This window comes from Gallus gallus (genome assembly GCF_016699485.2).
Source record: "Gallus gallus isolate bGalGal1 chromosome W unlocalized genomic scaffold, bGalGal1.mat.broiler.GRCg7b W_unloc6, whole genome shotgun sequence".
Taxonomy (NCBI): domain Eukaryota; kingdom Metazoa; phylum Chordata; class Aves; order Galliformes; family Phasianidae; genus Gallus; species Gallus gallus.
The window spans coordinates 49,666-74,950 of record NW_024095980.1 but is presented as its reverse complement, the minus strand read 5'-3'; the positions used below and the strand labels follow the sequence as shown (position 1 = coordinate 74,950).

Here is a 25,285-nt window from a genome sequence, read left to right as displayed (position 1 = left end):
TGGATGAAGGACGGGCAACTCGGGGAGAGTGCCAGGATGTTGCTAGCATGCGCAGAGGAGAAAATTCGACAAGCCAAAGCCCAGCAAGACCTTAGTCTGGCCGCCATTGTTCGAGATGATTAAAACAATGTTTTTACGAACGTATTAGTAGCAAGAGGAGGGCCAAGGAGAATCTCCCTTCTTTATTCGACGCGGTGGGGAACATCACCACCGAGGAGGAGGAAAGGCTGAAGTTCTCAACGCCTTCTTCACTTCGTCTTTAGCAGTGAGACCCTGCTATTCTCAGGGTACTCAGCCCCCTGAGCTGGAAGACGGGGCCGGGGAGCAGAATAAACGCCCTCAATTCCCAGTGCCTTCTTTACTTCTGTCTTTCTGACTGTTGCACCGGTGCTGGACGTGCCGTTACTATGAGCAACCCAAGGAGAACCAGACAGTATATATATATATGTATGGACTCTGCAAAACCTTTGTGCGCGCTTTTCCCTTGCTGTGTTTTCCTTCCGCCTGTGATCGACCGAGAAAGAGAACCTGCCCCCCCACCCCTGCTTCCAACCAGAATCGTGAAACATTGTCACACTGCGGTGGTAACCATCTCTGCATTCCTGTAACAAATCCTTGCTTTTCTTTTCTGTCTTTTCACTATTGCTTTCGTCATCCCGCCTCCCATCCCCCGGCCTAGCTAACCAAAACTTTCTACAATAAACCGGTTGGGGCAAATATTTGTCTCCTTTCTGAGTTTTAAATCTCACGTTGGGTATACGTATATAACGAACCGTCTTGCTACCGATACTTGAGCCAGACAGATGCCCACCTCCAAGAAGGGTCGATGGAGGATCTGGGGAACTACAGGCCTGTCAGCCTAACCTCAGTATCAGGGAAGGTCATGGAGGAGATCACCCGAGTCAGATCACAGGGCGTGTGCTGGACAACCAGGGGACCGGGCCTAGCCAGCGCGGGTTCCTTAAAGACAGGTCCTGCTTGACCGACCCGATCTCCTTCTATGACCAGGTGACCCGACTAGTGGATGAGGCAAAGGCTGTGGATGTAGTCTACCTAGACTTCAGTGAAGCCTTTGACTCTGTCTCCCACGGTATTCTCCCAGAGAAGATGGCAGCCCCATGGCTTGGGCAGGTGTACTCTGCCGGTCAGAACCTGGCTGGATGGCCAGGCCCAGATAGTGGTGCTGAATGGAGTTCAATCCAGCTGGCGGTGGACGCTAGCGTGTTCCCAGGGGGTCAGCGTTTGGTCCGGTCCTGATTTATATTTCAGTTGATGATCTGGACGAGGGGATTGAGCGCACCCTCAGCAAGTTTGCAGGCCACACCATGTTGGGAGGAAGGCTTGATCTGCCTGAGGGTAGGAAGGCCCTACACAGGGATCCGGATAGGCTGGATCGCTGGGCCGAGGCCAATTGCAGGAGCATCTACGAGACCAAACGCCGGGTCCTGCACTTTGGTCACAACAACCCCATGCAACGCAACAGGCTCGGGGCAGAGAGGCTGGAAAGCTGCGCGGAGGAAACGGATCTGGAGGCATTAGTCAACAGCCGCCTGAACATGAGCCAGGAGCGTGCCCAGGGGGCCAAGAAGGCCAACGGCATCCTGGCTTGGATCAGAAATCATGTAGTCAGCAGGACTAGGGAGGTGATCATCCCTCTGTACTCGGCGCTGGTGAGGCCGCTCCTCGAGTACTGCGTTGCAGCTTTGGGCTCCTCACTACAAGAAAACGTTGAGGTTCTGGAGCGTGGCCAGAGGAGGGCAACAAAGCTGGTGAAGGGACTGGAGCACAAGACCTATGGGTAGCGGCTGAGGGAACTGGGATTGTTTCGTCCGGAGGAGGGGAGGCTCAGGGGAGAGAGACCTTATCGCCTCTTTACAACTACCCAAAGGTGCTTGTAGCGTGGTGGGGGTTGGCCGCTTCTCCCAGGTAACTAGCGACGGGACAAGAGGTAACGGCCTTGCGCTGCGCCGGGGGAGCTTCAGGTTGGATATTCAGAAAAACGTAACAAGTTGTCTTATTCCGCTTCTTCAAACGTTTAATTCAGAGTCATTCACAGCTGCGATCGTCAGTCCCGCAAGCGGATCTACTGCTGACAAATCGAGATTCTTTGAGGAACGGCCGCACAATAATTTCATTTAGCAAGTTTCAAGTCTTTAATTTCTAATGCAAATATTTATTAGCATTTTGAAACTCCCCCACTCCAGTAAGCCTTGAATGCAATCGCAATTCAACAAAGACTCAAGCAAAGCCAGAGGCCTAACAAAGCGCGAGAGGTGATTACATGTAAAAGCCTTACGGTGCCTGTAGCTACTCCTCCTTCTGGTTACGGAACAATACTCCTTTTTTTTTTTTTTTTTTTTTTTTTAATGTTTTGTTCATATTAAAAAAGAGAAATGGAGAAGGGCAGCTGAGTCTCAAAGACAGCAGAAGCGCAACAATCGCCGACTCAAGTATCACAAAGTCTTTTCCATTTGGGAAAGTTTCCGGGGAGAAATTATTTCTCTACGTCGCAAAATCCGCGACTGAAAAGAAAGCAGTGTCAAAACTCCGAGATTGCTTAAAAGCAGGCTGACGTGCACCGTCAGAAATCATGCGGGTGGAGTTTGTTCGGCCTCGGACGGGGCCATACAACAGACGACAGCTGGAAGCATTCTTCCTACGTTATTCTTCTCTAATTCTACGCCTGCTGCTTGTCGATGCTGCTAGTACGCGATAAAACCCACGCCCTTTTATTTGGAAGCTGGGGGAAGACGGCAAGGCCTCAAACACACAGCACATCCTATATTGTCTTTGGGAGACGGAGACCCACCGTTTTAACTTGCAGAATCATTTCCATCAGTAAGAAAGAGAGACAGAGATGATATCCCCATGCTCCATCTTTATTGTGCAAATGCTGCTCAAAGCTTTTCATTACCCTCCACAGACACCCACCAAAAACAATTATATGTCAACGGTGGCTAGGCTGACGGGCAACACGTGAAATCCATTCGGTGGCGATCCGTACGCGTGCAGCAACTCCTGCGGTGCAAACATCTTAGCCAGGAGGCTGGCCCAACTGACGGCCACCCAATACAGAGACGTGCGCGGTAGTCTGAAGGGACTGAGGGTGGGTATCTCACAGCCATCCGGAATCCATTGGTCAGGCCCAGGTTAGCAGCACACTTCTCGCCAACAATCATCAAACGGCCAAGAAGCTGGAGAAGGAAATAACGTTACGTAACGGAGCATGCCACACACAATGAAGAGTGGAGAGGGCAGGAAGCCAAGGAAGGTGAGCAGAGAACCATCCACAGAACGCGGTTAACTAGTTCTTTGCCATTCAAGCGCTGCTCTTCAAATTACTGCCTTTCTGCAACTGACACGTTCCAAGCAAAGCTACAAAGTCCGATTACGCATAATGGGGGGAGGGACAGCTATGGGACTTGCCATCTTTTTTTTTCCTTTTCTTCCTAACCCCCTCCCCACCCCCAGCTAGAGAGTAACGGACTACAAATCGGGCACAGAAGCCAGATTGGTCTCGGGCTTCCAGCCCCCCATTGTATCTTCGGGCAACCTAAGTCTTTCGGCAGAAAAGAAAAACTCGATGTAGGCTTTGTGAGCCCACGCCAAAGCCATGGGACTTGACTTCTGTAGCTGAAAATGAAACATCCAGCACCCCTCAGCCAGCTCTCTCCTTCCTCGCCTCCGACCTGCTCAAAACCCCAAGCCCTCTTCTCCATATTAGAGCCATGACCACTGTCTGGAAACAGCGAGAACAGGCATCGGGCCATACTTCTGAACAGCACTGCATTTTGCACTACAAGTACGTACCCAGAAATGAGCATCGCTTTCTCTCACTTCCCTTAGTCAAAACGCTCAGCTCCGTTACAAGCTAGAGGCAAAAGATTATGGCGTCGGGAAGCCCCAATAGCCTACTGTGCCTCTTTGCAACACCAAGAGGAAACGAGGCGACGGGACAGAGCCTACTAAATTACATACCACTTACAGGCACCGTTTAGAGTACAGAAAGTTTCCACGGTACTTACAGGTGCGCCACAATCTTCTGCTCCGGATAACCTCACAACGGCCTTCTGGGAACGGCTAGGAAAAAAGCGTAGGAGCTTGCGGTGAAATATCATGGAACGCAAGGCACTGGAGGAGAGGACACGCTTAAAACGGGATTGGCTTCGGAGAAAGGCAATAGCTGAAGCAGATCGCTACGCCCCACTGAACGCGTACCCCAAACGCAAGACAAAACAGCGATTCTTCCTAAGTGATCTTTGAATTGGCAAAGCCCTCTCCCTTCTATGCACAAACCATGTTTTCACAGGCTCCTGCTGCTACGAGCACAGAGCGATTTTAAACCCAAACAAAAGCACCTCCATTTGCGCTTATTTCACTCTCATATTAAGACCCTGCTTAACCACTCAAGCGGCAAACGGTGGCTCACCATCCTTCAGTTATGGCCAAATATCGCCTTCCTATCCTACTTTTGACCAAGGCATTTTCAAAGAACCTGGGGTTATCCCGACGGAGGCCGTGTTAACACTCCATCCTCAAGAACACCGCGGACTCCGGTGAAAGAACGCTTTGGATTAGCACGGTGAGGCTGGCGCTACGTCAGACACTTCCACGTCGAGGCAAAGGTTATCGCCTTCGACACGTGAATACCACCGGCCTGTAGGAAACGGTCAACTAATTCGAATGGAACTAGCACGACTAGCAGCGCCAAAGGGATAGATATCGCGCGCGGCAAGCGCCCGCGGCTGCCACCAAGCGCTTCAGCGTCACAGGCCCGCCTCTACACACGCGCACACAACCACACGGTGGCGCAGGGAAGCCAGGCGAGCCAGACGGCACCAGCGACCCAGTATGCGCCACGGCAGCCCCGTGGCACCGAAGGAGCGCGGGGTTTTAGAGGAGGCGCTGCAGTAGCGAGCATCACCAGCCAGAAAGGCCCGTCCGCCCGCCCCGCCACGCCCCGCCCCGCGGCAAGGTCGCCGCTCGCCCCGCCGCACTCGCCGGCACCGCAACGGGCGCTCGTTCCAGAGGGCCTGCGAGCGCGCTAGGGTGGGGGAGGGGTGGGACGGGAGGGCAAGGGAAGAATCGCGCGACGCACGACAAAGCCGCGGCTACCTCCTCGTCCACAACGGCTCCTCCTCGCGGATAACGTTGGCAGAGAACTCCTGGCGGGCGACTTTTCCCAAGAGAGCGGCGCCACCGCGCCAGGCGACCGGCGACCTAACGATCCCGCCGGCCATGACGGCGCCCGCTCGCTACAACACTCCCTCAGCCCCAAACCTCCTCGGCTCGGCTCGGCTCGGCTCGGCTCGGCTCGGCTCGGCTCGGCTCGGCTCGGCTCGGCTCGGCTCGGCACGGCCCTCGGCGGCGCTCATTGGGCCGACAGAGCCGTGCCGGCCGTTCTCGCGCCTCGGTTGGCTGTCTCGCCTGCCCTTTAAGCTTGTCCCCGCCCTGTAGGCGGCTCCGCTCCCGTCGGCCCGGTGCTTATCGGGGCTCAGGGACTTAGGCGCTGGGGGCTTTTTGGTGCCGATCCCTCCCGTCAAATGACCGTCAAATGTTGGCGGGGCAGGCCAGGAGTTTGCCATCTTTGGATGAAGGACGGGCAACTCGGGGAGAGTGCCAGGATGTTGCTAGCATGCGCAGGGAGAAAATTCGACAAGCCAAAGCCCAGCAAGACCTTAGTCTGGCCGCCATTGTTCGAGATGATGAAAACAATGTTTTTACGAACGTATTAGTAGCAAGAGGAGGGCCAAGGAGAATCTCCCTTCTTTATTCGACGCGGTGGGGAACATCACCACCGAGGAGGAGGAAAAGGCTGAAGTTCTCAACGCCTTCTTCACTTCCGTCTTTAGCAGTGAGACCAGCTATTCTCAGGGTACTCAGCCCCCTGAGCTGGAAGACGGGGCCGGGGAGCAGAATAAACGCCCCTCAATTCCCAGTGCCTTCTTTACTTCTGTCTGTTCTGACTGTTGCACCGGTGCTGGACGTGCCGTTACTATGAGCAACCCAAGGAGAACCAGACAGTATATATATATGTGTATGGACTCTGCAAAACCTTTGTGCGCGCTTTTCCCTTGCTGTGTTTTCCTTCCGCCTGTGATCGACCGAGAAAGAGAACCTGCCCCTCCACCCCTGCTTCCAACCAGAATCATGAAACACTGTCACACTGCGGTGGTAACCATCTCTGCATTCCTGTAACAAATCCTTGCTTTTCTTTTCTGTCTTTTTACTATTGCTTTCGTCATCCCGCCTCCCATCCCCCGGCCTAGCTAACCAAAACTTTCTACAATAAACCGGTTGGGCAAATATTTGTCTCCTTTCTGAGTTTTAATCTCACATGGGTATACGTATATAACGAACCGTCTTGCTACCGATACTTGGAGCCACACAGACGCCCACCTCCAAGAAGGGTCGGATGGAGGATCTGGGGAACTACAGGCCTGTCAGCCTGACCTCAGTATCGGGGAAGGTCATGGAGGAGATCACCCAGAGTGAGATCACAGGGCGTGTGCTGGACAACCAGGGGACCGGGCCTAGCCAGCGCGGGTTCCTTAAAGACAGGTCCTGCTTGACCGACCCGATCTCCTTCTATGACCAGGTGACCCGACTAGTGGATGAGGCAAAGGCTGTGGATGTAGTCTACCTAGACTTCAGTGAAGCCTTTGACTCTGTCTCCCACGGTATTCTCCCAGAGAAGATGGCAGCCCATGGCTTGGGCAGGTGTACTCTGCCGGGTCAGAACCTGGCTGGACGGCCAGGCCCAGAGAGTGGTGCTGAATGGAGTTCAATCCAGCTGGCGGTGTATGCTAGCGGCGTTCCCCAGGGAGTCAGCGTTTGGTCCGGTCCTGATTTCTATTTCAGTTGATGATCTGGACGAGGGGATTGAGCGCACCCTCAGTAAGTTTGCAGGCGACACCATGTTGGGAGGAAGGCTTGATCTGCCTGAGGGTAGGAAGGCCCTACACAGGGATCCGGATAGGCTGGATCGCTGGGCCGAGGCCAATTGCAGGAGCATCTACGAGACCAAACGCCGGGTCCTGCACTTTGTTCACAACAACCCCATGCAACGCAACAGGCTCGGGGCAGAGAGGCTGGAAAGCTGCGCGGAGGAAACGGATCTGGAGGCATTAGTCAACAGCCGCCTGAACATGAGCCAGGAGCGTGCCCAGGGGCCAAGAAGGCCAACGGCATCCTGGCTTGGATCAGAAATCATGTAGTCAGCAGGACGAGGGAGGTGATCATCCCTCTGTACTCGGCGCTGGTGAGGCCGCTCCTCGAGTACTGCGTGCAGCTTTGGGCTCCTCACTACAAGAAAGACGTTGAGGCTCTGGAGCGTGGCCAGAGGAGGGCAACAAAGCTGGTGAAGGGACTGGAGCACAAGACCTATGGGTAGCGGCTGAGAGAACTGGGATTGTTTCGTCCGGAGGAGGGGAGGCTCAGGGGAGAGAGACCTTATCGCCTCTTTACAACTACCCAAAAGGTGCTTGTAGCGTGGTGGGGGTTGGCCGCTTCTCCCAGGTAACTAGCGACGGGACAAGAGGTAACGGCCTTGCGCTGCGCCGGGGGGAGCTTCAGGTTGGATATTCAGAAAAACGTAACAAGTTGTCTTATTCCGCTTCTTCAAACAGTTTAATTCAGAGTCATTCACAGCTGCGATCGTCAGTCCCGCAAGCGGATCTACTGCTGACAAATCGAGATTCTTTGAGGAACGGCCGCACAATAATTTCATTTAGCAAGTTTCAAGTCTTTAATTTCTAATGCAAATATTTATTAGCATTTTGAAACTCCCCCACTCCAGTAAGCCTTGAATGCAATCGCAATTCAACAAAGACTCAAGCAAAGCCAGAGGCCTAACAAAGCGCGAGAGGTGATTACATGTAAAAGCCTTACGGTGCCTGTAGCTACTCCTCCTTCTGGTTACGGAACAATACTCCTTTTTTTTTTTTTTTTTTTTTTTTAATGTTTTGTTCATATTAAAAACAGAGAAATGGAGAAGGGCAGCTGAGTCTCAAAGACAGCAGAAGCGCAACAATCGCCGACTCAAGTATCACAAAGTCTTTTCCATTTGGGAAAGTTTCCGAGGGAGAAATTATTTCTCTACGTCGCAAAATCCGCGACTGAAAAGAAAGCAGTGTCAAAACTCCGAGATTGCTTAAAAACAGGCTGACGTGCACCGGTCAGAAATCATGCGGGTGGAGTTTGTTCGGCCTCGGGACGGGGCCATACATCAGACGACAGCTGGAAGCATTCTTCCTACGTTATTCTTCTCTAATTCTACGCCTGCTGCTTGTCGATGCTGCTAGTACGCGATAAAACCCACGCCCTTTTATTTGGAAGCTGGGGGAAGACGGCAAGGCCTCAAACACACAGCACATCCTATATTGTCTTTGGGAGACGGAGACCCACCGTTTTAACTTGCAGAATCATTTCCATCAGTAAGACAAGAGAGACAGAGATGATATCCCCATGCTCCATCTTTATTGTGCAAATGCTGCTCAAAGCTTTTCATTGCCCTCCACAGACACCCACCAAAAACAATTATATGTCAACGGTGGCTAGGCTGACGGGCAACACGTGAAATCCATTCGGTGGCGATCCGTACGCGTGCAGCAACTCCTGCGGTGCAAACATCTTAGCCAGGAGGCTGGCCCAACTGACGGCCATCCAGAATACAGAGACGTGCGCGGTAGTCTGAAGGGACTGAGGGTGGGTATCTCACAGCCATCCGGAATCCATTGGTCAGGCCCAGGTTAGCAGCACACTTCTCGCCAACAATCATCAAACGGCCAAGAAGCTGGAGAAGGAAATAACGTTACGTAACGGAGCATGCCACAACACAATGAAGAGTGGAGAGGGCAGGAAGCCAAGGAAGGCGAGCAGAGAACCATCCACAGAACGCGGTTAACTAGTTCTTTGCCATTCAAGCGCTGCTCTTCAAATTACTGCCTTTCTGCAACTGACACGTTCCAAGCAAAGCTACAAAGTCCGATTACGCATAATGGGGGGAGGGACAGCTATGGGACTTGCCATCTTTTTTTTTTTCCTTTTCTTCCTAACCCCCTCCCCACCCCCAGCTAGAGAGTAACGGACTACAAATCGGGCACAGAAGCCAGATTGGTCTCGGGCTTCCAGCCCCCCATTGTATCTTCGGGCAACCTAAGTCTTTCCGGCAGAAAAGAAAAACTCGATGTAGGCTTTGTGAGCCCACGCCAAAGCCATGGGACTTGACTTCTGTAGCTGAAAATGAAACATCCAGCACCCCTCAGCCAGCTCTCTCCTTCCTCGCCTCCGACCTGCTCAAAACCCCAAGCCCTCTTCTCCATATTAGAGCCATGACCACTGTCTGGAAACAGCGAGAACAGGCATCGGGCCATACTTCTGAACAGCACTGCATTTTGCACTACAAGTACGTACCCAGAAATGAGCATCGCTTTCTCTCACTTCCCTTAGTCAAAACGCTCAGCTCCGTTACAAGCTAGAGGCAAAAGATTATGGCGTCGGGAAGCCCCAAATAGCCTACTGTGCCTCTTTGCAACACCAAGAGGAAACGAGGCGACGGGACAGAGCCTACTAAATTACATACCACTTACAGGCACCGTTTAGAGTACAGAAAGTTTCCACGGTACTTACAGGTGCGCCACAATCTTCTGCTCCGGATAACCTCACAACGGCCTTCTGGGGAGCGGCTAGGAAAAAAGCGTAGGAGCTTGCGGTGAAATATCATGGAACGCAAGGCACTGGAGGAAGAGGACACGCTTAAAACGGGATTGGCTTCGGAGAAAGGCAATAGCTGAAGCAGATCGCTACGCCCCACTGAACGCGTACCCCAAACGCAAGACAAAACAGCAATTCTTCCTAAGTGATCTTTGAATTGGCAAGCCCTCTCCCTTCTATGCACAAACCATGTTTTCACAGGCTTCCTGCTGCTACGAGCATACAGAGCGATTTTTAAACCCAAACAAAACCACCTCCATTTGCGCTTATTTCACTCTCATATTAAGACCCTGCTTAACCACTCAAGCGGCAAACGGTGGCTCACCATCCTTCAGTTATGGCCAAATATCGCCTTCCTATCCTACTTTTTGACCAAGGCATTTTCAAGAACCTGGGGTTATCCCGAAAGGAGGCCGTGTTAACTCTCCATCCTCAAGAACACCGCGGACTCCGGTGAAAGAACATTTTGGATTAGCGCGGTGAGGCTGGCATCAGACACTTCCAAATCGAGGCAAAGGTTATCGCCTTCGACACGTGAATACCACCGACCTGTAGGACACGGTCAACTAATTCTAATGGAACTAGCACGACTAGCAGCGACAAAAGGGATTGATATCGCGCGCGACAAGCGTCCGCGGCTGCCACCAAGCGCATTCAGCGTCACAGGCCCGCCTCTACACACGCGCACACAACCACACGGTGGCGCTGGGAAGCCAGGCGAGCCAGACGGCACCAGCGACCCAGTATGCGCCACGGCAGCCCCGAGGCACCGAAGCAGCGCGGGTTTTAGAGGAGGCGCTGTAGTAGCGAGCATCACCAGCCAGAAAGGCCCGTCCGCCCGCCCCGCCCCGCCCCGCCCCGCCCGCGGCAAGGTCGCCGCTCGCCCCGCCGCACTCGCCGGCACCGCAACGGGCGCTCCGTTCCAGAGGGCCTGCGAGCGCGCTAAGGGTGGGGGAGGGGTGGGGACGGGAGGGCAAGGGAAGAATCGCGCGACGCACGACAAAGCGCGGCTACCTCCTCGTCCACAACGGCTCCTCCTCGCGGATAACGTTGGCGGAGAACTCCTGGCGGGCGACTTTTCCCAAGAGAGCGGCGCCACCGCGCCAGGCGGCCGGCCGACCTAACGATCCCGCCGGCCATGACGGCACCCGCTCGCTACAACACTCCCCTCAGCCCCAAACCTCCCCCGCTCGGCTCGGCTCGGCTCCGCTCGGCTCGCTCGCTCGCCTCGGCTCGGCACGGCTCGGCCCTCGTCGGCGCTCATTGGGCCGACAGAGCCGTGCCGGCCGTTCTCCGCGCCTCGGTTGGCTGTCCCATCGCCTGCCCTTTAAGCTTGTCCCCCGCCCTGTAGGCGGCTCCGCTCCCGTCGGCTCCGTGCTTATCGGGGCTCAGGGACTTAGGCGCTGGGGGCTTTTTGGTGCCGATCCCTCCCGTCAAATGACCGTCAAATGTTGGCGGGGCAGGCCAGGAGTTTGCCATCTTTGGATGAAGGACGGGCAACTCGGGGAGAGTGCCAGGATGTTGCTAGCATGCGCAGGGAGAAAATTCGACAAGCCAAAGCCCAGCAAGACCTTAGTCTGGCCGCCAGTGTTCGAGATGATTAAAACAATGTTTTTACGAACGTATTAGTAGCAAGAGGAGGGCCAAGGAGAATCTCCCTTCTTTATTCGACGCGGTGGGGAACATCACCACCGAGGAGGAGGAAAAGGCTGAAGTTCTCAACGCCTTCTTCACTTCTGTCTTTAGCAGTGAGACCAGCTATTCTCAGGGTACTCAGCCCCTGAGCTGGAAGACGGGGCCGGGGAGCAGAATAAACGCCCCTCAATTCCCAGTGCCTTCTTTACTTCTGTCTGTTCTGACTGTTGCACCGGTGCTGGACGTGCTGTTACTATGAGCAACCCAAGGAGAACCAGACAGTATAGATATATATATATGTATGGACTCTGCAAAAACTTTTGTGCGCGCTTTTCCCTTGCTGTGTTTTCCTTCCGCCTGTGATCGACCGAGGAAAGAGAACCTGCCCCCCCACCCCTGCTTCCAACCAGAATCGTGAAACATTGTCACACTGCGGTGGTAACCATCTCTGCATTCCTGTAACAAATCCTTGCTTTTCTTTTCTGTCTTTTCACTATTGCTTTCGTCATCCCGCCTCCCATCCCCAGGCCTAGCTAACCAAAAACGTTCTACAATAAACCGGTTGGGCAAATATTTGTCTCCTTTCTGAGTTTTAATCTCACGTTGGTATACGTATATAACGAACCGTCTTGCTACCGATACTTGGAGCCAGACAGATGCCCACCTCCAAGAAGGGTCGGATGGAGGATCTGGGGAACTACAGGCCTGTCAGCCTAACCTCAGTATCAGGGAAGGTCATGGAGGAGATCACCCGGAGTCAGATCACAGGGCGTGTGCTGGACAACCAGGGGACCGGGCCTAGCCAGCGCGGGTTCCTTAAAGACAGGTCCTGCTTGATCGACCCGATCTCCTTCTATGACCAGGTGACCCGACTTAGTTGGATGAGGCACAAAGGCTGTGGATGTAGTCTACCTAGACTTCAGTGAAGCCTTTGACTCTGTCTCCCACTGGTATTCTCCCAGAGAAGATGGCAGCCCATGGCTTGGGCAGGTGTACTCTGCCGGGTCAGAACCTGGCTGGATGGCCAGGCCCAGATAGTGGTGGTGAATGGAGTTCAATCCAGCTGGCGGTGGACGCTAGTGGTGTTTGCCCAGGGGGTCAGCGTTTGGTCCGGTCCTGATTTATATTTTGAGTTGATGATCTGGACGAGGGGATTGAGCGCACCCTCAGCAAGTTTGCAGGCCACACCATGTTGGGAGGAAGGCTTGATCTGCCTGAGGGTAGGAAGGCCCTACACAGGGATCCGGATAGGCTGGATCGCTGGGCCGAGGCCAATTGCAGGAGCATCTACGAGACCAAACGCCGGGTCCTGCACTTTGGTCACAACAACCCCATGCAACGCAACAGGCTCGGGGCAGAGAGGCTGGAAAGCTGCGCGGAGGAAACGGATCTGGAGGCATTAGTCAACAGCCTGCCTGAACATGAGCCAGGAGCGTGCCCAGGGGGCCAAGAAGGCCAACGGCATCCTGGCTTGGGATCAGAAATCATGTAGTCAGCAGGACTAGGGAGGTGATCATCCCTCTGTACTCAGCGCTGGTGAGGCCGCTCCTCGAGTACTGCGTTCAGCTTTGGGCTCCTCACTACAAGAAAGACGTTGAGGTTCTGGGAGCGTGGCCAGAGGAGGGCAACAAAGCTGGTGAAGGGACTGGAGCACAAGACCTATGGGTAGCGGCTGAGGGAACTGGGATTGTTTCGTCCGGAGGAGGGGAGGCTCAGGGGAGAGAGACCTTATCGCCTCTTTACAACTACCCGAAAGGTGGTTGTAGCGTGGTGGGGGTTGGCGCTTCTCCCACGTAACCAGCGACGGGACAAGAGCTAACGGCCTTACGCTGCGCCGGGGGGAGCTTCAGGTTGGATATTCGGAAAAACGTAACAAGTTGTCTTATTCCGCTTCTTCAAACGGTTTAATTCAGAGTCATTCACAGCTGCGATCGTCAGTCCCGCAAGCGGATCTACTGCTGACAAATCGAGATTCTCTGAGGAACGGCCGCACAATAATTTCATTTAGCAAGTTTCAAGGTCTTTAATTTTTAATGCAAATATTTATTAGCATTTTGAAACTCCCCCACTCCAGTAAGCCTTGAATGCAATTCGCAATTCAACAAAGACTCAAGCAAAGCCAGAGGCCTAACAAAGCGCGAGAGGTGATTACATGTAAAAGCCTTACGGTGCCTGTAGCTACTCCTCCTTCTGGTTACGGAACAATACTCCTTTTTTTTTTTTTTTTTTTTTTTTAATGTTTTGTTCATATTAAAAAAAGAGAAATGGAGAAGGGCAGCTGAGTCTCAAAGACAGCAGAAGCGCAACAATCGCCGACTCAAGTATCACAAAGTCTTCTCCATTTGGGAAAGTTTCCGCGGGAGAAATTATTTCTCTACGTCGCAAAATCCGCGACTGAAAGAAAGCAGTGGCAAAACTCCGAGATTGCTTAAAAGCAGGCTGACGTGCACCGGTCAGAAATCATGCGGGTGGAGTTTGTTCGGCCTCGCGACGGGGCCATACAACAGACGATAGCTGGAAGCATTCTTCCTACGTTATTCTTCTCTAATTCTACGCCTGCTGCTTGTCGATGCTGCTAGTACGACGATAAAACCCACGCCCTTTTATTTGGAAGCTGGGGGGAAGACGGCAAGGCCTCAAACACACAGCACATCCTATATTGTCTTTGGGAGACGGAGACCCACCGTTTTAACTTGCAGAATCATTTCCATCAGTAAGACAAGCGAGACAGAGATGATATCCCCATGCTCCATCTTTATTGTGCAAATGCTGCTCAAAGCTTTTCATTACCCTCCCACAGACACCCACCAAAAACAATTATATGTCAACGGTGGCTAGGCTGACGGGCAACACGTGAAATCCATTCGGTGGCGATCCGTACGCGTGCAGCAACTCCTGCGGTGCAAACATCTTAGCCAGGAGGCCGGCCCAACTGACGGCCACCCAGAATACAGAGACGTGCGCGGTAGTCTGAAGGGGCTGAGGGTGGGTATCTCACAAGCCATCCGGAATCCATTGGTCAGGCCCAGGTTAGCAGGCACACTTCTCGCCATCAATCATCAAACGGCCCAAGAAGCTGGAGAAGGAAATAACGTTACGTAACGGAGCATGCCACAGCACAGTGAAGAGTGGAGAGGGCAGGAAGCCAAGGAAGGCGAGCAGAGAACCAGCCACAGAACGCGGTTAACTAGTTCTTTGCCATTCAAGCGCTGCTCTTCAAAATTACTGCCTTTCTGCAACTGACACGTTCCAAGCAAAGCTACAAAGTCCGATTACGCATAATGGGGGGGAGGGACAGCTATGGGACTTGCCATCTTTTTTTTTTCCTTTTCTTCCTAACCCCCTCCCCACCCCCAGCTAGAGAGTAACGGACTACAAATCGGGCACAGAAGCAGATTGGTCTCGGGATTCCAGCCCCCCATTATATCTTCGGGCAACCTAAGTCTTTCTGGCAGACAAGAAAAACTCGATGTAGGCTTTGTGAGCCCACGCCAAAGCCATGGGACTTGACTTCTGTAGCTGAAAATGAAACATCCAGCACCCCCTCAGCCAGCTCTCTCCTTCCTCGCCTTCCGACCTGCTCAAAAACCCCAAGCCCTCTTCTCCATATTAGAGCCATGACCACTGTCTGGAAACAGCGAGGAACAGGCATCGGGCCATACTTCTGAACAGCACTGCATTTTGCACTACAAGTACGTACCCAAGAAATGAGCATCGCTTTCTCTCACTTCCCTTAGTCAAAACGCTCAGCTCCGTTACAAAGCTAGAGGCAAAAGATTATGGCGTCGGGAAAGCCCAAATAGCCTACTGTGCCTCTTTGCAACATCGAGAGGAAACGAGGCGACGGGACAAAAGCCTACTAAATTACATACCACTTACAGGCACCGTTTAGTGTACAGAAAGCTTCCACGGTACTTACAGGTGCGCCACAATCTTCTGCTCCGGATAACCTCACAACGGCCTTCTGGGAGCGGCTAGGAAAAAAGCGTAGGAGCTTGCGGTGAAATATCATGGAACGCAAGGCACTGGAGGAAGAGGACACGCTTAAAACGGGATTGGCTTCGGAGAAAGGCAATAGCTGAAGCAGATCGCTACGTCCCACTGAACGCGTATCCCAAACGCAAGACAAAACAGCAATTCTTCCTAAGTGATCTTTGAATTGGCAAAGCCCTCTCCCTTCTATGCACAAACCATGTTTTCACAGGCTCCTGCTGCTACGAGCACAGAGCGATTTTAAAACCCAAACAAAACCACCTCCATTTGCGCTTATTTCACTCTCATATTAAGACCCTGCTTAACCACTCAAGCGGCAAACGGTGGCTCACCATCCTTCAGTTATGGCCAAATATCGCCTTCCTATCCTACTTTTGACCAAGGCATTTTCAAAGAACCTGGGGTTATCCCGAAAGGAGGCCGTGTTAACTCTCCATCCTCAAGAACACCGCGGACTCCGGTGAAAGAACATTTTGGATTAGCGCGGTGAGGCTGGCATCAGACACTTCCAAATCGAGGCAAAGGTTTTATCGCCTTCGACACGTGAATACCACCGACCTGTAGGACACGGTCAACTAATTCTAATGGAACTAGCCACGACTAGCAGCGACAAAGGGATTGATATCGCGCGCGACAAGCGTCCGCGGCTGCCACCAAGCGCTTCAGCGTCACAGGCCCGCCTCTACACACGCGCACACAACCACACGGTGGCGCTGGGAAGCCAGGCGAGCCAGACGGCACCAGCGACCCAGTATGCGCCACGGCAGCCCCGAGGCACCGAAGCAGCGCGGGGTTTTAGAGGAGGCGCTGTAGTAGCGAGCATCACCAGCCAGAAAGGCCCGTCCGCCCGCCCCGCCCCGCGGCAAGGTCGCCGCTCGCCCCGCCGCACTCGCCGGCACCGCAACGGGCGCTCGTTCCAGAGGGCCTGCGAGCGCGCTAGCGTGGGGGAGGGGTGGGACGGGAGGGCAAGGGAAGAATCGCGCGACGCACGACAAAGCCGCGGCTACCTCCTCGTCCACAACGGCTCCTCCTCGCGGATAACGTTGGCGGAGAACTCCTGGCGGGCGACTTTTCCCAAGAGAGCGGCGCCACCGCGCCAGGCGGCCGGCGACCTAACGATCCCGCCGGCCATGACGGCACCCGCTCGCTACAACACTCCCTCAGCCCCAAACCTCCCCCGCTCGGCTCGGCTCGGCTCGGCTCGGCTCCGCTCGGCTCGCCTCGGCTCGGCACGGCTCGGCCCTCGTCGGCGCTCATTGGGCCGACAGAGCCGTGCCGGCCGTTCTCGCGCCTCGGTTGGCTGTCTCGCCTGCCCTTTAAGCTTGTCCCCGCCCTGTAGGCGGCTCCGCTCCCGTCGGCTCCGGTGCTTATCGGGGCTCAGGGACTTAGGCGCTGGGGGCTTTTTGGTGCCGATCCCTCCCGTCAAATGACCGTCAAATGTTGGCGGGGCAGGCCAGGAGTTTGCCATCTTTGGATGAAGGACGGGCAACTCGGGGAGAGTGCCAGGATGTTGCTAGCATGCGCAGGGAGAAATTCGACAAGCCAAAGCCCAGCAAGACCTTAATCTGGCCGCCATTGTTCGAGATGATTAAAACAATGTTTTTACGAACGTATTAGTAGCAAGAGGAGGGCCAAGGAGAATCTCCCTTCTTTATTCGACGCGGTGGGGAACATCACCACCGAGGAGGAGGAAAAGGCTGAAGTTCTCAACGCCTTCTTCACTTCTGTCTTTAGCAGTGAGACCAGCTATTCTCAGGGTACTCAGCCCCCTGAGCTGGAAGACGGGGCCGGGGAGCAGAATAAACGCCCCTCAATTCCCAGTGCCTTCTTTACTTCTGTCTGTTCTGACTGTTGCACCGGTGCTGGACGTGCCGTTACTATGAGCAACCCAAGGAGAACCAGACAGTATAGATATATATATATGTATGGACTCTGCAAAAACTTTTGTGCGCGCTTTTCCCTTGCTGTGTTTTCCTTCCGCCTGTGATCGACCGAGAAAGAGAACCTGCCCCCCCACCCCTGCTTCCAACCAGAATCGTGAAACATTGTCACACTGCGGTGGTAACCATCTCTGCATTCCTGTAACAAATCCTTGCTTTTCTTTTCTGTCTTTTCACTATTGCTTTCGTCATCCCGCCTCCCATCCCCAGGCCTAGCTAACCAAAACTTTCTACAATAAACCGGTTGGGCAAATATTTGTCTCCTTTCTGAGTTTTAATCTCACGTTGGGTATACGTATATAACGAACCGTCTTGCTACCGATACTTGGAGCCAGACAGATGCCCACCTCCAAGAAGGGTCTGATGGAGGATCTGGGGAACTACAGGCCTGTCAGCCTAACCTCAGTATCAGGGAAGGTCATGGAGGAGATCACCCGGAGTCAGATCACAGGGCGTGTGCGGGACAACCAGGGGACCGGGCCTAGCCAGCGCGGGTTCCTTAAAGACAGGTCCTGCTTGACCGACCCGATCTCCTTCTATGACCAGGTGACCCGACTAGTGGATGAGGCAAAGGCTGTGGATGTAGTCTACCTAGACTTCAGTGAAGCCTTTGACTCTGTCTCCCACTGGTATTCTCCCAGAGAAGATGGCAGCCCATGGCTTGGGCAGGTGTACTCTGCCGGGTCAGAACCTGGCTGGATGGCCAGGCCCAGATAGTGGTGGTGAATGGAGTTCAATCCAGCTGGCGGTGGACGCTAGTGGTGTTGCCCAGGGGGTCAGCGTTTGGTCCGGTCCTGATTTATATTTTGGTTGATGATCTGGACGAGGGGATTGAGCGCACCCTCAGCAAGTTTGCAGGCCACACCATGTTGGGAGGAAGGCTTGATCTGCCTGAGGGTAGGAAGGCCCTACACAGGGATCCGGATAGGCTGGATCGCTGGGCCGAGGCCAATTGCAGGAGCATCTACGAGACCAAACGCCGGGTCCTGCACTTTGGTCACAACAACCCCATGCAACGCAACAGGCTCGGGGCAGAGAGGCTGGAAAGCTGCGCGGAGGAAACGGATCTGGAGGCATTAGTCAACAGCCGCCTGAACATGAGCCAGGAGCGTGCCCAGGGGCCCAAGAAGGCCAACGGCATCCTGGCTTGGATCAGAAATCATGTAGTCAGCAGGACTAGGGAGGTGATCATCCCTCTGTACTCAGCGCTGGTGAGGCCGCTCCTCGAGTACTGCGTTCAGCTTTGGGCTCCTCACTACAAGAAAGACGTTGAGGTTCTGGAGCGTGGCCAGAGGAGGGCAACAAAGCTGGTGAAGGGACTGGAGCACAAGACCTATGGGTAGCGGCTGAGGGAACTGGGATTGTTTCGTCCGGAGGAGGGGAGGCTCAGGGGAGAGAGACCTTATCGCCTCTTTACAACTACCCGAAAGGTGCTTGTAGCGTGGTGGGGGTTGGCCGCTTCTCCCACGTAACCAGCGACGGGACAAGAGCTAACGGCCTTACGCTGCGCCGGGGGGAGCTTCAGGTTGGATATTCGGAAAAACGTAACAAGTTGTCTTATTCCGCTTCTTCAAACGGTTTAATTCAGAGTCATTCACAGCTGCGATCGTCAGTCCCGCAAGCGGATCTACTGCTGACAAATCGAGATTCTCTGAGGAACGGCCGCACAATAATTTCATTTAGCAAGTTTCAGGTCTTTAATTTTTAATGCAAATATTTATTAGCATTTTGAAACTCCCCCACTCCAGTAAGCCTTGAATGCAATTGCAATTCAACAAAGACTCAAGCAAAGCCAGAGGCCTAACAAAGCGCGAGAGGTGATTACATGTAAAAGCCTTACGGTGCCTGTAGCTACTCCTCCTTCTGGTTACGGAACAATACTTCTTTTTTTTTTTTTTTTTTTTTTTTAATGTTTTGTTCATATTAAAAAAAGAGAAATGGAGAAGGGCAGCTGAGTCTCAAAGACAGCAGAAGCGCAACAATCGCCGACTCAAGTATCACAAAGTCTTCTCCATTTGGGAAAGTTTCCGCGGGAGAAATTATTTCTCTACGTCGCAAAATCCGCGACTGAAAAGAAAGCAGTGTCAAAACTCCGAGATTGCTTAAAAGCAGGCTGACGTGCACCGGTCAGAAATCATGCGGGTGGAGTTTGTTCGGCCTCGCGACGGGGCCATACAACAGACGATAGCTGGAAGCATTCTTCCTACGTTATTCTTCTCTAATTCTACGCCTGCTGCTTGTCGATGCTGCTAGTACGCGATAAAACCCACGCCCTTTTATTTGGAAGCTGGGGAAGACGGCAAGGCCTCAAACACACAGCACATCCTATATTGTCTTTGGGAGACGGAGACCCACCGTTTTAACTTGCAGAATCATTTCCATCAGTAAGACAAGCGAGACAGAGATGATATCCCCATGCTCCATCTTTATTGTGCAAATGCTGCTCAAAGCTTTTCATTACCCTCCACTAGACACCCACCAAAAACAATTATATGTCAACGGTGGCTAGGCTGACGGGCAACACGTGAAATCCATTCGGTGGCGATCCGTACGCGTGCAGCAACTCCTGCGGTGCAAACATCTTAGCCAGGAGGCCGGCCCAACTGACGGCCACCCAGAATACAGAGACGTGCGCGGTAGTCTGAAGGGGCTGAGGGTGGGTATCTCACAGCCATCCGGAATCCATTGGTCAGGCCCAGGTTAGCAGCACACTTCTCGCCATCAATCATCAAACGGCCAAGAAGCTGGAGAAGGAAATAACGTTACGTAACGGAGCATGCCACAGCACAGTGAAGAGTGGAGAGGGCAGGAAGCCAAGGAAGGCGAGCAGAGAACCAGCCACAGAACGCGGTTAACTAGTTCTTTGCCATTCAAGCGCTGCTCTTCAAATTACTGCCTTTCTGCAACTGACACGTTCCAAGCAAAGCTACAAAGTCCGATTACGCATAATGGGGGGAGGGACAGCTATGGGACTTGCCATCTTTTTTTTTCCTTTTCTTCCTAACCCCCTCCCCACCCCCAGCTAGAGAGTAACGGACTACAAATCGGGCACAGAAGCCAGATTGGTCTCGGGATTCCAGCCCCCCATTATATCTTCGGGCAACCTAAGTCTTTCTGGCAGACAAGAAAAACTCGATGTAGGCTTTGTGAGCCCACGCCAAAGCCATGGGACTTGACTTCTGTAGCTGAAAATGAAACATCCAGCACCCCTCAGCCAGCTCTCTCCTTCCTCGCCTCCGACCTGCTCAAAACCCCAAGCCCTCTTCTCCATATTAGAGCCATGACCACTGTCTGGAAACAGCGAGAACAGGCATCGGGCCATACTTCTGAACAGCACTGCATTTTGCACTACAAGTACGTACCCAGAAATGAGCATCGCTTTCTCTCACTTCCCTTAGTCAAAACGCTCAGCTCCGTTACAAGCTAGAGGCAAAAGATTATGGCGTCGGGAAAGCCCAAATAGCCTACTGTGCCTCTTTGCAACATCGAGAGGAAACGAGGCGACGGGACAAAGCCTACTAAATTACATACCACTTACAGGCACCGTTTAGTGTACAGAAAGCTTCCACGGTACTTACAGGTGCGCCACAATCTTCTGCTCCGGATAACCTCACAACGGCCTTCTGGGGAGCGGCTAGGAAAAAAGCGTAGGAGCTTGCGGTGAAATATCATGGAACGCAAGGCACTGGAGGAAGAGGACACGCTTAAAACGGGATTGGCTTCGGAGAAAGGCAATAGCTGAAGCAGATCGCTACGTCCCACTGAACGCGTATCCCAAACGCAAGACAAAACAGCAATTCTTCCTAAGTGATCTTTGAATTGGCAAAGCCCTCTCCCTTCTATGCACAAACCATGTTTTCACAGGCTCCTGCTGCTACGAGCACAGAGCGATTTTAAACCCAAACAAAACCACCTCCATTTGCGCTTATTTCACTCTCATATTAAGACCCTGCTTAACCACTCAAGCGGCAAACGGTGGCTCACCATCCTTCAGTTATGGCCAAATATCGCCTTCCTATCCTACTTTTGACCAAGGCATTTTCAAAGAACCTGGGGTTATCCCGAAAGGAGGCCGTGTTAACTCTCCATCCTCAAGAACACCGCGGACTCCGGTGAAAGAACATTTTGGATTAGCGCGGTGAGGCTGGCATCAGACACTTCCAAATCGAGGCAAAGGTTATCGCCTTCGACACGTGAATACCACCGACCTGTAGGACACGGTCAACTAATTCTAATGGAACTAGCACGACTAGCAGCGACAAAGGGATTGATATCGCGCGCGACAAGCGTCCGCGGCTGCCACCAAGCGCTTCAGCGTCACAGGCCCGCCTCTACACACGCGCACACAACCACACGGTGGCGCTGGGAAGCCAGGCGAGCCAGACGGCACCAGCGACCCAGTATGCGCCACGGCAGCCCCGAGGCACCGAAGCAGCGCGGGGTTTTAGAGGAGGCGCTGTAGTAGCGAGCATCACCAGCCAGAAAGGCCCGTCCGCCCGCCCGCCCCGCCCCGCGGCAAGGTCGCCGCTCGCCCCGCCGCACTCGCCGGCACCGCAACGGGCGCTCGTTCCAGAGGGCCTGCGAGCGCGCTAGCGTGGGGGAGGGGTGGGACGGGAGGGCAAGGGAAGAATCGCGCGACGCACGACAAAGCCGCGGCTACCTCCTCGTCCACAACGGCTCCTCCTCGCGGATAACGTTGGCGGAGAACTCCTGGCGGGCGACTTTTCCCAAGAGAGCGGCGCCACCGCGCCAGGCGGCCGGCGACCCTAACGATCCCGCCGGCCATGACGGCACCCGCTCGCTACAACACTCCCTCAGCCCCAAACCTCCCCCGCTCGGCTCGGCTCGGCTCGGCTCGGCTCCGCTCGGCTCGCCTCGGCTCGGCACGGCTCGGCCCTCGTCGGCGCTCATTGGGCCGACAGAGCCGTGCCGGCCGTTCTCGCGCCTCGGTTGGCTGTCTCGCCTGCCCTTTAAGCTTGTCCCCGCCCTGTAGGCGGCTCCGCTCCCGTCGGCTCCGGTGCTTATCGGGGCTCAGGGACTTAGGCGCTGGGGGCTTTTTGGTGCCGATCCCTCCCGTCAAATGACCGTCAAATGTTGGCGGGGCAGGCCAGGAGTTTGCCATCTTTGGATGAAGGACGGGCAACTCGGGGAGAGTGCCAGGATGTTGCTAGCATGCGCAGGGAGAAAATTCGACAAGCCAAAGCCCAGCAAGACCTTAATCTGGCCGCCATTGTTCGAGATGATTAAAACAATGTTTTTACGAACGTATTAGTAGCAAGAGGAGGGCCAAGGAGAATCTCCCTTCTTTATTCGACGCGGTGGGGAACATCACCACCGAGGAGGAGGAAAAGGCTGAAGTTCTCAACGCCTTCTTCACTTCTGTCTTTAGCAGTGAGACCAGCTATTCTCAGGGTACTCAGCCCCCTGAGCTGGAAGACGGGGCCGGGGAGCAGAATAAACGCCCCTCAATTCCCAGTGCCTTCTTTACTTCTGTCTGTTCTGACTGTTGCACCGGTGCTGGACGTGCCGTTACTATGAGCAACCCAAGGAGAACCAGACAGTATAGATATATATATATGTATGGACTCTGCAAAAACTTTTGTGCGCGCTTTTCCCTTGCTGTGTTTTCCTTCCGCCTGTGATCGACCGAGAAAGAGAACCTGCCCCCCCACCCCTGCTTCCAACCAGAATCGTGAAACATTGTCACACTGCGGTGGTAACCATCTCTGCATTCCTGTAACAAATCCTTGCTTTTCTTTTCTGTCTTTTCACTATTGCTTTCGTCATCCCGCCTCCCATCCCCAGGCCTAGCTAACCAAAACGTTCTACAATAAACCGGTTGGGCAAATATTTGTCTCCTTTCTGAGTTTTAATCTCACGTTGGGTATACGTATATAACGAACCGTCTTGCTACCGATACTTGGAGCCAGACAGATGCCCACCTCCAAGAAGGGTCTGATGGAGGATCTGGGGAACTACAGGCCTGTCAGCCTAACCTCAGTATCAGGGAAGGTCATGGAGGAGATCACCCGGAGTCAGATCACAGGGCGTGTGCGGGACAACCAGGGGACCGGGCCTAGCCAGCGCGGGTTCCTTAAAGACAGGTCCTGCTTGACCGACCCGATCTCCTTCTATGACCAGGTGACCCGACTAGTGGATGAGGCAAAGGCTGTGGATGTAGTCTACCTAGACTTCAGTGAAGCCTTTGACTCTGTCTCCCATGGTATTCTCCCAGAGAAGATGGCAGCCCATGGCTTGGGCAGGTGTACTCTGCCGGGTCAGAACCTGGCTGGATGGCCAGGCCCAGATAGTGGTGGTGAATGGAGTTCAATCCAGCTGGCGGTGGACGCTAGCTGGTGTTGCCCCAGGGGGGTCAGCGTTTGGTCCGGTCCTGATTTATATTTTGGTTGATGATCTGGACGAGGGGATTGAGCGCACCCTCAGCAAGTTTGCAGGCCACACCATGTTGGGAGGAAGGCTTGATCTGCCTGAGGGTAGGAAGGCCCTACACAGGGATCCGGATAGGCTGGATCGCTGGGCCGAGGCCAATTGCAGGAGCATCTACGAGACCAAACGCCGGGTCCTGCACTTTGGTCACAACAACCCCATGCAACGCAACAGGCTCGGGGCAGAGAGGCTGGAAAGCTGCGCGGAGGAAACGGATCTGGAGGCATTAGTCAACAGCCGCCTGAACATGAGCCAGGAGCGTGCCCAGGGGGCCAAGAAGGCCAACGGCATCCTGGCTTGGATCAGAAATCATGTAGTCAGCAGGACTAGGGAGGTGATCATCCCTCTGTACTCAGCGCTGGTGAGGCCGCTCCTCGAGTACTGCGTTCAGCTTTGGGCTCCTCACTACAAGAAAGACGTTGAGGTTCTGGAGCGTGGCCAGAGGAGGGCAACAAAGCTGGTGAAGGGACTGGAGCACAAGACCTATGGGTAGCGGCTGAGGGAACTGGGATTGTTTCGTCCGGAGGAGGGGAGGCTCAGGGGAGAGAGACCTTATCGCCTCTTTACAACTACCCGAAAGGTGCTTGTAGCGTGGTGGGGGTTGGCCGCTTCTCCCACGTAACCAGCGACGGGACAAGAGCTAACGGCCTTACGCTGCGCCGGGGGGAGCTTCAGGTTGGATATTCGGAAAAACGTAACAAGTTGTCTTATTCCGCTTCTTCAAACGGTTTAATTCAGAGTCATTCACAGCTGCGATCGTCAGTCCCGCAAGCGGATCTACTGCTGACAAATCGAGATTCTCTGAGGAACGGCCGCACAATAATTTCATTTAGCAAGTTTCAGGTCTTTAATTTTTAATGCAAATATTTATTAGCATTTTGAAACTCCCCCACTCCAGTAAGCCTTGAATGCAATTGCAATTCAACAAAGACTCAAGCAAAGCCAGAGGCCTAACAAAGCGCGAGAGGTGATTACATGTAAAAGCCTTACGGTGCCTGTAGCTACTCCTCCTTCTGGTTACGGAACAATACTCCTTTTTTTTTTTTTTTTTTTTTTTTAATGTTTTGTTCATATTAAAAAAAGAGAAATGGAGAAGGGCAGCTGAGTCTCAAAGACAGCAGAAGCGCAACAATCGCCGACTCAAGTATCACAAAGTCTTCTCCATTTGGGAAAGTTTCCGCGGGAGAAATTATTTCTCTACGTCGCAAAATCCGCGACTGAAAAGAAAGCAGTGGCAAAACTCCGAGATTGCTTAAAAGCAGGCTGACGTGCACCGGTCAGAAATCATGCGGGTGGAGTTTGTTCGGCCTCGCGACGGGGCCATACAACAGACGATAGCTGGAAGCATTCTTCCTACGTTATTCTTCTCTAATTCTACGCCTGCTGCTTGTCGATGCTGCTAGTACGCGATAAAACCCACGCCCTTTTATTTGGAAGCTGGGGGAAGACGGCAAGGCCTCAAACACACAGCACATCCTATATTGTCTTTGGGAGACGGAGACCCACCGTTTTAACTTGCAGAATCATTTCCATCAGTAAGACAAGCGAGACAGAGA

The 25,285-nt window shown here is 53.6% G+C and overlaps 4 protein-coding genes across 6 annotated transcripts; 1 reads left to right on the top strand and 3 right to left on the bottom strand.

The window, feature by feature from the left end:
• The first annotated feature begins 826 nt into the window (after positions 1 to 826).
• Positions 827 to 2,376, top strand: LOC121108843. Its single transcript, XM_040656980.1, has 2 exons — positions 827 to 971; positions 1,270 to 2,376. Exons 1-2 carry the CDS (start codon positions 827 to 829, stop codon positions 1,800 to 1,802), a joined length of 678 nt encoding a protein of 225 aa, XP_040512914.1. The 3' UTR covers positions 1,803 to 2,376.
• Positions 2,377 to 2,858: 482 nt separating this feature from the next.
• LOC121108841 (histidine triad nucleotide-binding protein 1-like) lies at positions 2,859 to 5,276 on the bottom strand. Its single transcript, XM_040656978.2, has 3 exons — positions 5,116 to 5,276; positions 4,026 to 4,131; positions 2,859 to 3,194 (listed from the first exon to the last, which is right to left on the bottom strand). Exons 1-3 carry the CDS (start codon positions 5,238 to 5,240, stop codon positions 2,958 to 2,960), a joined length of 468 nt encoding a protein of 155 aa, XP_040512912.1. The 5' UTR covers positions 5,241 to 5,276; the 3' UTR covers positions 2,859 to 2,957.
• Positions 5,277 to 8,456: 3,180 nt separating this feature from the next.
• Positions 8,457 to 10,883, bottom strand: LOC121108840 (histidine triad nucleotide-binding protein 1-like). 2 transcript variants are annotated; one of them, XR_005843482.2, is made up of 3 exons: positions 10,729 to 10,883; positions 10,106 to 10,263; positions 9,631 to 9,737 (listed from the first exon to the last, which is right to left on the bottom strand). XR_005843482.2 is itself a non-coding variant. In XM_040656977.2 (2 exons), exons 1-2 carry the CDS (start codon positions 10,852 to 10,854, stop codon positions 8,633 to 8,635), a joined length of 288 nt encoding a protein of 95 aa, XP_040512911.1. In that variant the 5' UTR covers positions 10,855 to 10,883; the 3' UTR covers positions 8,457 to 8,632. The 2 variants fall into 2 exon arrangements, 1 of the variants encoding a protein (XP_040512911.1); XM_040656977.2 differs by lacking the exons at positions 9,631 to 9,737; positions 10,106 to 10,263 and adding an exon at positions 8,457 to 8,794.
• Positions 10,884 to 18,978: 8,095 nt separating this feature from the next.
• On the bottom strand, positions 18,979 to 22,202 carry LOC121108839. 2 transcript variants are annotated; one of them, XM_040656975.2, is made up of 3 exons: positions 21,943 to 22,202; positions 20,861 to 20,967; positions 18,979 to 20,026 (listed from the first exon to the last, which is right to left on the bottom strand). In XM_040656975.2, the coding sequence occupies exons 1-3, from the start codon at positions 22,191 to 22,193 to the stop codon at positions 20,004 to 20,006; spliced, it is 381 nt and encodes a 126-aa protein (XP_040512909.1). In that variant the 5' UTR covers positions 22,194 to 22,202; the 3' UTR covers positions 18,979 to 20,003. The 2 variants fall into 2 exon arrangements, with proteins under 2 accessions (XP_040512909.1, XP_040512910.1); XM_040656976.2 differs by having other exon boundaries at positions 20,861 to 20,916.
• Between the last annotated feature and the right edge of the window lie 3,083 nt (positions 22,203 to 25,285).

Bases quoted from the DNA above. Each gene is read 5' to 3' on its own strand.
- LOC121108840 (XM_040656977.2), bottom strand. From the start codon at position 10,854: ATGGCCGGCGGGATCGTTAGGTCGGCCGGCCGCCTGGCGCGGTGGCGC. The intron at 8,795-10,728 runs GTAGCCGCGCTT...TTCCTTCTCCAG, and splicing joins GAGCCGTTGTGGACGAGGAG to CTTCTTGGCCGTTTGATGAT.
- LOC121108839 (XM_040656975.2), bottom strand. From the start codon at position 22,193: ATGAGCGCCGACGAGGGCCGAGCCGTGCCGAGCCGAGGCGAGCCGAGC. The intron at 20,968-21,942 runs GTAGCCGCGGCT...CTCTTCCTCCAG, and splicing joins GAGCCGTTGTGGACGAGGAG to TGCCTTGCGTTCCATGATAT. The intron at 20,027-20,860 runs GTAAGTACCGTG...TTCCTTCTCCAG, and splicing joins CAGAAGATTGTGGCGCACCT to CTTCTTGGCCGTTTGATGAT.
- LOC121108841 (XM_040656978.2), bottom strand. From the start codon at position 5,240: ATGGCCGGCGGGATCGTTAGGTCGCCGGTCGCCTGGCGCGGTGGCGCC. The intron at 4,132-5,115 runs GTAGCCGCGGCT...CCTCTCCTCCAG, and splicing joins GAGCCGTTGTGGACGAGGAG to TGCCTTGCGTTCCATGATAT. The intron at 3,195-4,025 runs GTAAGTACCGTG...TTCCTTCTCCAG, and splicing joins CAGAAGATTGTGGCGCACCT to CTTCTTGGCCGTTTGATGAT.
- LOC121108843 (XM_040656980.1), top strand. From the start codon at position 827: ATGGAGGATCTGGGGAACTACAGGCCTGTCAGCCTAACCTCAGTATCA. The intron at 972-1,269 runs GTCCTGCTTGAC...TTTATATTTCAG, and splicing joins CGCGGGTTCCTTAAAGACAG to TTGATGATCTGGACGAGGGG.